Raw genomic sequence first — 15,137 nt, forward strand, 5'->3', positions numbered from 1 at the left:
GCATCTGCTAAATGCGTTCTCATCTTTCTCTTTTGTGTCATCTTGTAGACACCAGTGTCTCTTTCTTGTCAATATGTAAACACCAGTGTCTCTTTCTCTCTTGTCAATATGTAGATACCAGTGTCTCTTTCTCTCTTGTCAATATGTAGACTAGGGTTGCCACCTTTCAGAAATTGAAATAAGGAACACCTCTTCCGGGCATGCGGTGCGTGCGTTCCGTGCGCGTGGCACAGCCGCCGGCCGGCGAAAAAATGCAGTCCCAAACCCATGAAATGCATAGAATAGTTATAACTATACCACACAACATGGTATAACCTATATTGTTTTGCAGTTTGAAGTGGCCAATTGTTTCTAAAATATGAATAAGTTAATTTTGTATGAAATAAAGCAATGTATGAATGATTTGAACCTGGCTCTTGGGTCACTTGGTGGTCAGTAAAGAGAAGGTAGTCAAGAAACCATTAAGTCATATACTTAAAGTTTAAAGTGCTTTATTAGCAACGAAGATTAAACATTTTTTACTTTAGGCTGAATAGGCTTCACTAGCCTGAACCTGAGCATAGCCTAGTTTAAAGTGCTTTATTAGCAATGAACATTGAACATTTTTACTTTAGGCTGAATAGGCTTCACTAGCCTAAACCTGAGCATAGCCTATTTTATGAACATTGAACATTTTTACTTTAGGCTGAATAGGCTTCACTAGCCTAAACCTGAGCATAGCCTATTTTATAAAGTGTCTACTGTCTACAATCTACTGTCTTGACACTCGAACCAAAATTGTTCTATAGATCATAATCTACAAATTGGAAGTGAAAAATAAACTTTAACACAAATTTAAAATGAAACCCAAAAATTACATGTACACGGAACCCCACTATAGGCAGAGCGTAGAGCGCACCACAGCCGCAGCGACTGCGAGCCGCCTCACAGAAGGTCCTTCGTGCCTCTCCCTCCTTTTGCTGTCTTTTCCTGTGTTTTATTTCATCCATTATTGTTAAATTCTGTGTTGAGGTTTGTGTGACAGACCTTTATGGGGCATTTGGTTAAATATGGAACAAACCGCGTTCCGTATTGGTTCAATACGGAACGCATGTTTTAATTGTCCAATACGGAACGATTCCGTATTATACGGAACGGGTGGCAACCCTAATGTAGACACCAGTGTCTCTTTCTTTCTTGTCAAATTATGTAGATACCAGTGTCTTTCTTTCTTGTCAATATGTAGATACCAGTGTCTTTCTTTCTTGTCAATATGTAGACACCAGTGTCTCTTTCTCTCTTGTCAATATGTAGACACCAGTGTCTCTTTCTCTCTTGTCAATACGTAGACACCAGTGTCTCTTTCTCTCTTGTCAATACGTAGACACCAGTGTCTCTTTCTCTCTTGTCAATACGTAGACACCAGTGTCTCTTTCTCTCTTGTCAATATGTAGACACCAGTGTCTCTTTCTCTCTTGTCAATACGTAGACACCAGTGTCTCTTTCTCTCTTGTCAATATGTAGACACCAGTGTCTCTTTCTCTCTTGTCAATATGTAGACACCAGTGTCTCTTTCTCTCTTGTCAATATGTAGACACCAGTGTCTCTTTCTCTCTTGTCAATATGTAGACACCAGTGTCTCTTTCTCTCTTGTCAATACGTAGACACCAGTGTCTCTTTCTCTCTTGTCAATACGTAGATACCAGTGTCTCTTTCTTTCTTGTCAATATGTAGACACCAGTGTCTAGTCTTTCTTGTCATCTAGACACCAGTCTTTCTTTCTTGTCACGTAGACACCACTTCCTGCCCTGGCCTTTTGTGGCCTAAAAAAATACACAACATCAAAGGCCAAGTGGCCTTGCCCCTAAAATGACGAAATTCCAGGCCTGGTCAGGGACCACTTGGAATACCTTCACGGACCACCAGTGGTCCACGGACCACCTGTTGAAGACCCCAGTATTCAATCAATCAATCAATCAAACAAACAAACAATGAATTGAACTTTGAGGCCGTTACCAGGGGATTATAGAGGAAGACCGGATGTGTAACTGTTGTGATATCAATGAAGTTGAGAATGAGTTCCATTTAATGTTCTATTGTCCCTTAATTATACCAGGGGTCTTCAATGTTTTCAGGCCAAGGACTCCTTAGTTGAGAGAGAGACGAAGCAGGGACCTCCACAACCATTTCATAGATTCCATATAGTTTCATCCTTTGACAGCACAATCATCAGTGTATTTTGGATTCATATCAATTTGTGTTTTCTGATATGCAACCACTTGAACCGTCAATACTTAATAAACTTGACCTTTCACTCCGTACTTAGTGTGTTCTTTTTCCCCATTACACCAAAGCTATTTGCTAAAAATAGCCGATCTACAAGCTCACAACGCCTCGCAGCGCGAGGTTCAAGTGGTTAATATAAAAAAAGGAGGAAACAAAGTTTCCATCACACAAAGATTTGGAGGACCCCCTGTAGTGACTCTGAGGACCCCCTAGGGGTCCCCGACCCCCTGTTGAAGACCTCTGCCTTATACTATGATGAGCTGTGACTTAAATTGCTACTTTGCCAAGCATCTTTGAGATGCACAATAATTATGTAACAGCAGAGGGCAGCCTTGTCATATTTAAAGTATGCTGTGTTTTGGGAGGTAGAGATTTAAATTATATATATATATATATATATATATATATATATATAATTAATTGAGGTTTAAATTATATATATATATAATTTGAATCTCAATTAATTCATTCATTCATTATATTTATATATATATATATATACACACACACACACACACACACACACACACACACACACACACACACACACACACACACACACACACACACACACACACACATTTTCTATACATTCTACAAATGTCTTCTAAATCCTTCTAAATCTTTTAAATGTTAATCAGTGTTTCCCAAACTATGGCATGTCAAGGACCCCCAAAATTATATGTATTTGACCCCCCCCCCCCTCCAGGGACCCCCAGAAGCAAAGATTTGAGATACACACACACGCACACACACACACACACACACACACACACACACACACACACACACACACACACACACACACACACACACACACACACACACACACACTGACTCTGTCGTCCAGTGACAGATATAAAGACAAATTAATTAATACACACATACACTCTTACATTATCATTTATTCTACTAATATTATCATTATTAATTCCAACAGGTTTGATCAGAGAATATGACATAGAAAAAGTAAATCTATATTTCACATGGAATATAAAATCCATAAAATGCAAGAGGACAACAACGTATTAAAATATATTATTAACCACTTTAAGCCCCTATATACATCATCATAAAATGCATAGAAAAAATAGCTTATCTACAAGTTCACAAAGCAGGCAAAGAGAAAAGAAAATACAAAATAATGATTCTGGACTCAGAGATACACCAAAAGTGTGATCTATTTCAGTGGTTCTTAACCTTTTCAGCCCATGACCCCCAAAATAATCATATGGGGACCCCCCCCCCGCCCCCCCCCCCCCCCCACCCTAACGAGTACTAAGAGTTGAGGCATTACATTTTGTATAACACGGTTCTATTGTGAAGATAGCAGATCTACATGCTCACAACGCCTCATAACGCGAGGCGTTGTGAGCATGTAGATCTGCTATTTTCACAATTTCTGCCTCTAATATTTGACAATTTGGCCAATATTTAATTTGTCATTTTAGAGGTCACTTAAACGTTATGTTGGTTTGTTTACTGTTGAGTGAGAAAACAATGTTGCACATTAAGTTCATCATCATCTGGGGACCCCCCCCCCCCAAAAAAAATAATTTGGACCCACACGTTGAAAACCACTGAGTCCATATATACCTCTACTTGAGGTCACACAACTCTGCAGTGTTTAAAGGTAACAGAGGCCAAAGGCCAGCATGGAGGTTGTGTGTGAAGGTGGTCTGGACCGTGTGAAGGAGAGTCAAGGTCTTGGTGTCAGACACACGGTAAAATGACAGAGTACCAGCACCGTGGTCCACGTACACTCCTACTCTGGACGACACACGCATTGGGATGTCAGTTTTAATACGTCTGTGTCTGAAAGTATAACCATCCGTACACTCTAAAGACCACGATTTATCGTTGTATCCAAATACACATTGTTCACCCGCTCTGCTGATGTCTTTATACGAGACTGCTATAAAAACACCACCGACAAAGCCTCCGCTCCACTCTACCTCCCAGTAAGAGCGTCCAGTCAGAGCCTCTTTGCTCAGAACCTGCTGCACGTTAATGAATCTCTCTGGGTGATCAGGGTATGATTGATTGCTCATCCGTGTTACTTTTCTGTTCCCTTTAGACAGAGACAGGAGTTGATGAGCTGTGTTTGGATCCAGCGTGAGCGGACGTGAATATTGTAAGAACTCAGCTCTGGTCTTGGGTTCTGGTGGTGTTGACACCAATGAAACATCCACTCTGTTCAGTGTCTCTGAGACGTTTGTCTTTGTACGTTCCTCTGTAAGAACGTGTTCTATTTTGTCTCTCATTTTGGACACGGCCGCAGTCACGTCGTCAAAGTGTATCAGAGGACGGACGTCGCTGCTGACTGGGTGTGTAGATTCACTGATCCTTGAGAGATCCCTGTGACGCTGTAGAAAATGGATGTGATCCTCTGTGAGGGAGAGCTGCTCCAGCTCAGCATGCCTCCTCCTCAGTTCAGAGACCTGCTGCTCCACACGCCTCCTCAGTTCTTCAGCGCGACTCACTTGACGTCTCTGCTGCTCTCTGATCTGCTGCCTCACCTCAGATCGTCTTCTCTCCATGGAAGAGATCATCTCCTTAAAGATGGCGTCGCAGTCCTCCACTGCTCTGTCAGCACAGCGGTTGATGGACTCCACTTCCTGGTAAAGCCTCAGGTCTTTCTCTCTCTCCTGGATTCTCTGCTGGATGTTTTGCTGACTCGCATAGAGCTCCTTCTGTCTCTCGGTCCGTTCTGCGGCAGCTGAGATCATATTGTGACCTTTGTGTTCTTCCACGGAGCACAGAGAGCAGATTAACTGCCGATCAGTGCGACAGAAAAGCTCTCTCACCTTGTTGTGACGGGTGCAGAACTTCTCCTGAAGCTCACTGACGGGTTTGACCAGCTTGTGTTTCTTAAAGGCACGAGATTTATAGTGAGGCTGGAGGTGAGCGTCACAGTAAGAGACCAGACACTGAAGACAAGTCTTCACAGCTTTCAGACTTATCCCGGTGCAGACATCACAGGCCACCTCTCCAGGTTCAGCATAGCAGTGACCAGGAGGAACATCTTGGAGTCCTGTCCTCTTCAGGCTCTCCACCAAATCAGTCAACATAGTGTTTTTCAGAGTGTGAAAATCTCTGAAATTGTCTCTGCACTGTGGACAGCTAAACCTCGCTCTCTGATCATCCTGCTCCCAGAATCCCTCGATACAACTCCTGCAGTATCTGTGTCCACAGGGAACGGTCACTGGGTCCTCCAGTAGGTCCAGACAGATAGAACAACACATTAACTGTTCCTGGTCCACTTCAACTCCCTGCCACGCCATTTTAGTACGACTGTTTGTCTGTCTGTCTGTCTGTCTGTCTGTCTGTCTGTCTGTCTGTCTGTCTGTCTGTCTGTCTGTCTGTCTGACAAACAGATTGAGTTTAGGTTGGTTTAATTTCCTCAGAGGTCACATGAGTTGAGAGCTCCTTTCTGGTTGGTTCATGAAGACCATAAAGACAAAGCCACACTGAACCTTGTCCCTTGTATTTTGCTGATAAGAAAGGGCTTGGCAGGAATCAGCTGACACTCAGGTAATAAACGTTCTTTATTATGAGCCCTTAATACCAGTATTAATCATTAATCAGCTCACCATGAATTCTCTCTTTGCTCCAAATTGCCAATCCACCCATGGCATGGCGTGATAAGTAGATGTATGTAGATTGAATGTCCCTGAGGAGTGCCTGTTGGGCGGAATAGTCACCATCAAACATGTCTTTGTCAAAATATTACCCACAACAGGATCACTTTGGAGGGCATGGCACACCACATGACTCTGCAGTGCGCTATTTGGTGCTTTGAGTTTTATTTCCATTACAATATAACATTGCCAACTTTTTTGTTGTTTGATTTGTTGGTTTGACTTCTCACAGCAGATCAAACATAGCTAAACCGAGTAACCAGCAGCATTGGCAGGGAAAGCAAACGACTCTGTCCACTGTTACTATTACATTCCTTGTTTTCCTCTTATCAAAATTTTGCAATTGAAATCCATAGTGTCGCAAAGAAATCACACCAGTTAGTTAACCTGGATGGGTACACATTAAAGTGTGTTTACCCCTCAGTCGGGGAACACATTTTTGTGTATTACAGTACATGTGCAGTATGTAGTACAGTAACTTTTGAAAAAAAATATTTGTACGTTTTTCCTGAACATTTTCTATGAAAGCCAAAGGTGTAAGCTATCAAATAGTCTTGGAATTTTGTTTCTAGCCGCTACAGAGGCTGAGTAATACATTTTCCAGGACATTTTCAAAAAATTACGCAGATGCTTTCCCTGTTCTAATGGGTGAACAGTAACACAAATTAATACACATTTTTAAAAGGTAATATCTAATTATCTTTTAGACTCCACCATCTTCCTCAGCCCCACCACCACTGGCTCCAAAGCTGTCTGTGAAGAAGAAAACCAGCGGTGGACTTCGAGACCACGACAGCCCTAGAGCGGGCACCAACGTGACGGGACCGGCGACCCCCAGCAGGAAGACGGACACTATAGATGATCTTCTGGGAGGCCTGAGCTCTGACTTGGCCAAGATCGGCGTTCACACTGTGGCCAAGGGCCACTGCGCCTCCTGTAGAAAGCTCATCACTGGAAAGGTAATACGGGACGGAAACATAATACTGTTCTAAACCTCCTAACCACATGTACCCTAGCATCCCTTTTCTGTTCTGGCCATAATAGGTGAACATTCATCAGCAAACATGGATTTAAACATTCTGCGAAAATAGATGAACATTTTGGTGAACATTCAACACAAATAACATACAGATGCATCTTAAAAAAAATGGAATATTGTGTTTTGTTAAAATGCTGAAATGTTATGGCATACAGGTCATGAATATAAAAAGAAATATTACAATATTACACTCAAAACAAGGATTTATAATAGAGAAATTACAATATTACACTCAAAACAGGGATTTATAATAGAGAAATGTCAACCTTCTGAAATAAGAGTTGCTTTAAGTCCAGTGGGAAGTTTCCGCAGTCAGTTATGATTTGGGGTGCTATGGCATCTGCAATTCTTTTTTACACAATATTACTTTTTTTTTAGGATGAATCTGTATCTACAAGCTCACAACACATGCCACTGCAGCGTCTTGTGTGCCTGTAGATCAGCTTTTATTTTTATTTTTGCTATTTGACGTACAACAATGTATATAAGGTTTAAGTGGTTAATGAATCTGCATCTCCTTAATGTACATTACATTATTAAACATCCCATTGCTCTGTCCCTGTACTGTCTGTCCTCTGCATGTGTATAGATGATCACAGCCCTGGGGTCGACGTGGCACCCTGAACACTTTGTGTGTACCCAGTGTGAGACGGAGCTGGGCACCGGGGGCTTCTTTGAGAGAGACGGGCGAGCCTACTGTGAGAAAGACTACCACGGGCTGTTCTCTCCTCGCTGTGCCTACTGCAAGGGACCCATCCTGCAGGTTGGTAACCTGACGGCCAGGGACGTGCTGGGCCCCTGATTCAGCCTGGGAAAAAGAGTTGGAGAGGCCCTCATTGTGCGCTATAGAGAGAGATCTCTCTCTATAGCGCTGCTGCTGCTACTCAAAGATTTGCCATTTCAGATCATGACAAGTGACAAGCCAGTGGGCCAATTACTGTACATGAGTTATATTTCGTCGTTGTCGGGTGGAAACCTTGTATGTCCAAAACCGTTTGTTTTGTATTTATCATTTTAAAAATGATTTAAACTAGTGAAAACAGCCGATCTACAAGCACACAACGCCTCGCAACGCGAGGCGTTGTGTGCTTGTAGATCTGCTGTTTTCACTACTTTTGTGCGATGGCCTTGTATGATGAAGCAGGGCTTTGCTTTGTGAAAAAATGTACACATTTGAAACTTGGAGATACAAGGTTTCTGCCCGACAGTGACGATTTACTTTGTTGGCCGCCCAGCCCCCTAAATGGAACAAAGGCCGACATTTTATTTTACATTTTTTCCTAATGGCCGGCATGGACTGGCCGGGAATGAACCGGCCGTTCGGGAGTTGTCCCGCTTTTCCCAATGGCCAGCACGTCCCTGCTGACGGCACTGTCACATCCTCACCATTCATCCAGAGGTGTGAAAAAGATTTAAAAAACATAAAATAAAATAAACGTTGAAAATAGCAGATCTACAATGCGACACATTGTGAGATTGTAGATCTCCCACAACTTAATGGGTAATGTATGTTTTGTAATGATAATCAAAATCTATAAGGTTACTTGTAACGAAAGTTTTCAAATAATTGTAAAAGTATATTTGCCTCTGCTTAGTGGAATATAAGCAAAAGTACCGAAAATTGGACATACTCCAGTAAAGTAAAAAATACCGTAAAACCGTACGTACACGTAAGGTAAAGTAAGGAGAATTGACTTCGGTTTTATATCATTTTTATCATTGATTATTCACCTTTACAACGAGGTACAGCTTGTAAGCATCTGGCATTCGTGGAATGAGCAACACAGCCAAACGTGTGGGTAGCGCCGACCAACAATTTGCCAAAATGGCCTGTAATGCTGTTCCGCTTGCATTGATTCACTCTCATTTTGGGCTTCAAGTACTGGCAGGCGTGTGCCAGTCACAGGTGTGTGCCAGTCACAGGTGTGTGCCAGTCACAGGTGTGTGCCAGTCATAGGTGTGTGCTTGCCTGGCGTTGCCAGCCTCTATCACAAACTTCGTTTTGGGAAGAGAGTCTGGGATTTCAGGAAGAGTTTTCATTTCTGGGGTTTGCCCCAAACCACTTGCCCCAAGCCTACAGAAACCATGTGCCCCAAGCATACAACCCTGATTGGCCAACCCTTGAAGCTGGTTGAGGAAATAGAATCTCAATGGATGCCAGACCGTACTACTACAACACCACTACCGCCAGGGGGTGTTGTTGTGTTCGGTCTGGTTTATTAACCAGGCAAGGTGTGTGCCAGTCACAGGTGTATGCCAGTCACAGGTGTATGCCAGTCACAGGTGTGTGCCAGTCACAGGTGTGTGCCCAGCACCTGAGCATGGGTTCTGCCAGAATTTGGGACCTAACTCTATCCTCCAGGATGACAAACCTCTCGCCCCCACAGAGCCAGGATCATCAGAGAGTACCTCCAGAATTTGGAAGTGGAGAGGATGGAATGGCCTGCCATGAGTCCAGACCTCAACCCAATTGAACACTTGTGGGATAGGCTTGGGCGAGCTGTGACGTGCGTGAGTGACCAACAGAACAACAAATCCTGGTTGAGGAATGGGATGCCATCCCACAGCAGAATGTGTCTAGGTTGGTGACCAGCATGAGGAGGAGGTGCCAAAGCTGTTGTGGCTGCGTACGGATCTTCCACACGCTACTGAGGTTCCTGACACTGAGTGTAAAATTATCCCTGACAAAAACATGGCCAATATGTGTTTTTTCTTTTCCTTATTACTGTGGGAGAGTGCAATCTTCAATGCTCCAAGCAACAAAGGTGAATACCAACAGAACAGTATTACAGGCCATTTTGACACATTTTGGGTCGGCGCTACCCACACGTTTGGCTGTGTTGCTCATTCTGGTGACCAATCAATGATAAAAATGATATAACACACAATACCAATTGGTATTATTAAAGGGGAGATTCTCAAGTCAATTCTCCTTACCTTTTGTGCACGGTTGAGAATGTAGCTACTTAGTTACTTTACACTACTGTATTCATCTGAGTGTTGAAATGTACACACACGTGTGTACACTCTCAGAGTTATAAAAAGATAGATGAACATTTTAAGCTCCCTTTTGTCAGTTCATCTATGAATTATCCTTTCAGACATATTCTAATCTAGATACTAGGTTGTTATTTTTTGTCATGGGTTTCTGAGGTACGGTCGAAGTCGCCGGCTGGCTTGAACGAATCATCAGCCAATTCAGTGTCGCATTTGAATTGCCTTATTTGGTTCTCATCTCCATTTGTTTGCATAATAAAAGATTAGTGATCCTCAAAGTAGGGCGCTGAGATAACAGGGACAAATACAAAACCACTTTATATTTCTATGGCTGAGGGGGCACGGTGGCACAGTGTTTAGTGCTTCGCCTCACAGCTAGAAGGTCCTGGGTTCGCTTCCCGCCGGGGGACGCTGTGGCCTTCGCGTCATCAGCACCCACACTCTAGGTGGGGTTGGCGATAGGGCCTTTCTGTGTGGAGTTTGCATGTTCTCCCCGTGTCTCCTAGGGTAGATGCCCTCACAAAAACATGCAGTAGGGCTGGTTGCTATAATACCTCCCCCTAGCCAGCCAGGTGCTCCCCAATTCCCCTGGCGTGGCAGGGGGAGAGCGGAAACCAGGACTACAGGTTAGGTAGTTGGTACTGTTTGAGAAAATGGGTTGCAAAAACCGTGGGATAAAAATATATAAGAAAAGAAAATGGCTAACCCGTCTCTCTGACTCTCTAAACAGAACATCCTAACTGCACTGGACCAGAGCTGGCACCCTGACCACTTCTTCTGTGCTCACTGTGGAGACCGCTTTGGACCTGAAGGTGACAACTTTTTACTCTCTATGACAGGGTTCCCTAATAGGCGGCCCGCAGGCCATTTGCGGCCCGCGGGGGGCTACTGTCTGGCCCCCACCAACCCCAGTAATAATGGTGGTATAAGAGCTGCAACAACACTAGTATATCGTCGTTGTCGGGTGGAAATCTCGTATTTCCAAATTTGTACGTTCTTTCGCAAATCATACAAGGCCGCCGTACAAAAGTAGTGAAAACAGCAGATCTACAAGCACACAACGCCTCGCACCGCGAGGCGTTGTGTGCTTGTAGATCGGCTGTTTTCACTAGTTTAAATCATTTTTAAAATGATAAATTCAAAACAAACGGTGTTGGACATACAAGATTTTCACCCGACAACGACGAAAACTGTCGCTGGAGTAGTGGGAACGCCACCGTCGCTCCCTGCAATGTTGTGGCCCTCGGCTTGGTACCCTAGACATAGTTCGGCCCTTGGGGAAAACTAATTGGGGAACCCTGCTCTATGACATATATCCTCTTAAGCCCCAGGGGGGTCCAGGGGAAGAATCTGCCTAAAATGTGTGCCCAAATTGAAACAGTTGTGGACACAAAACTACAATGATTGTGGCTACTCTTTGACCCACCAAATGTCAGCTAACCCCTGAAAATTCACAAATGCAGTGTTAAACATCACATTTCTCTTGCCAAATTGTCCTGCTGTGATCACTTACCTAGGAAAAGATGATTGAAAAAGACCTCAAGACCTCATTGAAAACATATATAGTGAATAGAGAAATTCTCCACCAAGGTGTCATCAATTGATAGGCAAAGTTTTATGAATGTATTCCAAACTATGTAGACTCTACAGATGTTTTAGTGAGAGTAGTGCTGTAATATCAGTAATGTAAAAGTATAGGGTGAGTAACAATAATGTCTAATAATACTGTAGTATGAGTAATGTATGGATGAAAAGTACAATGGCAGTTGATTATTATGCTGTAGGTCCACTGTAGCAATAATCAACAATTACATTGTAGTTTGATTTGGTCTCTATTGATTTATTGACATTTATTGACAGCTGTTCAGAGGTCAACACCTATTGCCCCCACCGGCAGCAATCTACAGATCTACTGTACAAGCTTCACAGCGAGCTTCTTAAACGTTTTTTTATTTTTATTTTTTTTCAATTAACACAGCGGTGCCCAGAATTATTCAACTTTTAATTTGCTGGTGCCCATGGCAACCCGCCATTTTACCTACCTTTGAAGTACTGGCGAGAAAAGTAATCCGAGTAAATGTAATCCAAGCATGTCCTGTTTATTTCGAAAATCTTTTCTTTCAGTCAGGACCGTTTTTGATCAATTCTAAGCCACAGTGTTTGTGTTACGGCCGATAGAAGAGGCCGCCGTTTTGAGAAAAAAAGAAAAAAGGAAAAGAATCCGGAGAAAACAGCATTTGTGGCTAAACAGGAAGTCAACGAGACAGACAGCACGTCCGGGTGACGTAATTTCGCGCTGCATTTTGGGAAATGGAGTTTGTTTCATCACCGCGGTAGCCAAGTACAGTAGCTACAGTACAGTATAGTTTACTGTACAACGCGTCGTGGGCACACGTAAACATCAAAGAGATTGGCGCATGGGCACCACGTGGGCGTTTAATGTGTTAATTAGTTTATGGATTTTTTTCAATCAATCCAACAATCAATCAATCAATCAATCAATAAGTCAGTCAATCAGCTAGCCCGTCAGTCATCTATGGGGCGTGTCTGTGTTCTTCCTATGCCAGGCTTCCTGGAGAAGGACGGCAAGCCATACTGTAACAAGGACTTCTATCTGCTGTTCGCTCCAAAGTGCTCTGGCTGCGGCGACCCGGTGAGGGAGAATTACCTGAACGCAGCCAACGGAACCTGGCACGCAGAGTGCTTCGTCTGTGCAGTGAGTCTCTTACCTCAGACCACACACACACACACACACACACACACACACACATACACACACACACACACACACACACACACACACACACACACACACACACACACACACACACACACGCACACACACACACACACACACACACACACGCACACACACACAGGCCTGGCTCGGGTACAAGCTGAGGAAGAACTGAGCGGGACACCCACACAATGCCCCCTCTTTATTTATAATGTCTTGACCACAAGCCGGAGGGAAATCTGACACAGGGAAACGAGGAAACCTTGTGGCTGATGATGAAGCTGTTGGGGCTTCAAGACGTTGCAAAAACGAACACAGCAGTTTATATTTGCAGAGAGAGTACTAGGCTATGCGTCTCTGAAGTTCTCAGAATGCGCTTTCGTTCCCAGCACCTGTCAAAGTTGTCTAGATAGAGTGTGAACACTTCCACTTCTCCTGCACCGAAGAGAGATCTGTGTCAGTGTTATTAATGTTACGCCTTATTTGTACTCTGTTATACGACTAAGTATAAATCAGGCTTTGGTGAAGATCAGAGAATTGTCTTCACTCTGTCTTCGTTTGATCGTGATGACATTATTTCTTCATTTGATCATGATGACACTATTTCTTCCTTTGATCACGACAAACAAAACCCAGATTATCTTTCCCCCATTATGGAGTAATCCCCTCCTCTCCTTCTGTACTGTCTGTATATGGCTTTGCACTCGTTCACCCCTGTCTTTCTCCCCATCATTCTATTCAGTTCGATTCTTTTCTGTTCTGTTTAGCAGATATTGTTTATACGATTGGTGCTCCTTCTGATTCACACTTTAGTCTGAAGAAGAGCTTTGTGCTCGAAACGTCACACTTTTCACTTGGAGCAATAAAAGCACTTGTCATATCATCGTAGTGTGCGAGCGTTTTATTTCCTTACTGTTTAGTAGATATCCCATGATGAAGACAAAACAAAATAAAAGATAATATCATATTCCATGCTTTTAAAGCAATTAGCACAAATCATTAGCGCAAAACATGAGGCTTTCATTCTGGGATAAGTACTGCAGATCATAAATCTTTATGGGTCCCATCATTTTTGTTTTCCAAATATTTGTTTTTAATTATTATTATTTCAAAACATTTAAAAGAAAATCAACTAATTTCATTACTTAAAAAAATTAAGAATCTAAGAAATGCTATAAATTAGAAGACAAATGTTTTCACTAGCTTGGGTCCCGGGCAAACATCTAATTTCTCTTTTGGTTCACAAGCTGAAAGGTTTGGGAACCACTGTTAGATCATTAGCACATTTCTTTTTTAAACAATATATTTATTTTCAAAATTGCAAATGTAACAATCATTCTTAGCCTTTTGCCTAATTTAGTTTGTGTTTTTCTTTTCTTTATCCATGTTACTTTTTCTATGTCGTACACAACTACTGAAGAGTACAAGGTACTGGCACGCACACATTCCTGTATTCAGATGTCATTCTCTCTCTGCTCTTCTCTGCCCCCCCAACCCAGGACTGCCTGAAGCCCTTCACTGACGGTTGTTTCATGGAGATGAACGGCCGGCCCCTCTGCTCCCTGCACTTCCACACCCGCCAAGGCACGCTGTGTGGGAGCTGCGGCGAGCCCATCACGGGCCGCTGCATCTCCGCCATGGACCGCAAGTTTCACCCCGAGCACTTTGTGTGCGCCTTCTGTCTGCGCCAGCTCAGCCAGGGGGTCTTCAAGGAGGAGAAACAGAAGCCCTACTGCTCCGCCTGCCACAGCAGGCTCTTTGAGTAGAGATGACTGGATCGGGGTTCCCACACATTTTTACCAATTCATTTCCAAAACTTTTCCAGAATATTTAACCCAATTTCCAGGACTATATAACAATAATTCAGCTCAATAACAGGTCGCTTACTCCTATGTGCAATGCCCAAAGACAGGTAGTGTAGTGTTTTCAGGCCGTGACCCCCGACATGATCATGTTTTTACTGGGGACCCGGCACCCTGACGAGCACTAAGAGTTGAGGAATTTTGTATAACACGGTTCTATTGTGAAAATAGCAGATCTACATGCTTGTTGTGAGCATGTAGATCGGCTATTTTCACAATTTCTGTCTCTAATATTTGACAATTTGGCCCATGTTTAATTTGTCATTTCAGAGGTATTAACAAAATCCATAACCAAAGACAATGCATAGATATTTTTCCAGGACCTTCCAGGACCCTTGATACATTTCAAAACTTTTCCAGTACTGGAAAAAAAAAATCTAATTTCAAAATATTTCCAGGAATTTCATGACCGCGGGAACCCTGTTGGATGTACGACGAACCAGTTGGCGGAAGATGTGTCCCGTACCGGTACACACATTTTCTTTAAAGGAGTAGTTCACCCCCAAAATGACTTTTATTTCTATCGATTACTTACGCCATGGAGACTTGAGTTCTATAATATTTATTGTTTTTTAATCACTTTCCTAAGACAATAA

The 15,137-nt window shown here is 43.0% G+C and overlaps 2 protein-coding genes across 2 annotated transcripts; one reads left to right on the top strand and one right to left on the bottom strand.

The window, feature by feature from the left end:
- Positions 1–3,863: 3,863 nt before the first annotated feature.
- On the bottom strand, positions 3,864–5,510 carry LOC308289072 (tripartite motif-containing protein 16-like; the record flags this gene model as incomplete). Its single annotated transcript, XM_080730623.1, has 1 exon — positions 3,864–5,510. The coding sequence occupies one exon, from the start codon at positions 5,508–5,510 to the stop codon at positions 3,864–3,866; it is 1,647 nt and encodes a 548-aa protein (XP_080586749.1).
- Positions 5,511–6,297: 787 nt separating this feature from the next.
- lpxn (leupaxin) lies at positions 6,298–14,445 on the top strand (the record flags this gene model as incomplete). The annotated part of the gene is made up of 6 exons (XM_080730632.1): positions 6,298–6,301; positions 6,633–6,865; positions 7,535–7,708; positions 10,673–10,754; positions 12,510–12,658; positions 14,179–14,445. 6 exons carry the CDS (start codon positions 6,298–6,300, stop codon positions 14,443–14,445), a joined length of 909 nt encoding a protein of 302 aa, XP_080586758.1.
- Between the last annotated feature and the right edge of the window lie 692 nt (positions 14,446–15,137).

Source organism: Nannobrachium achirus (assembly GCF_963921795.1).
Source record: "Nannobrachium achirus genome assembly, chromosome: 1".
Classification (NCBI taxonomy): Eukaryota; Metazoa; Chordata; class Actinopteri; order Myctophiformes; family Myctophidae; genus Nannobrachium; species Nannobrachium achirus.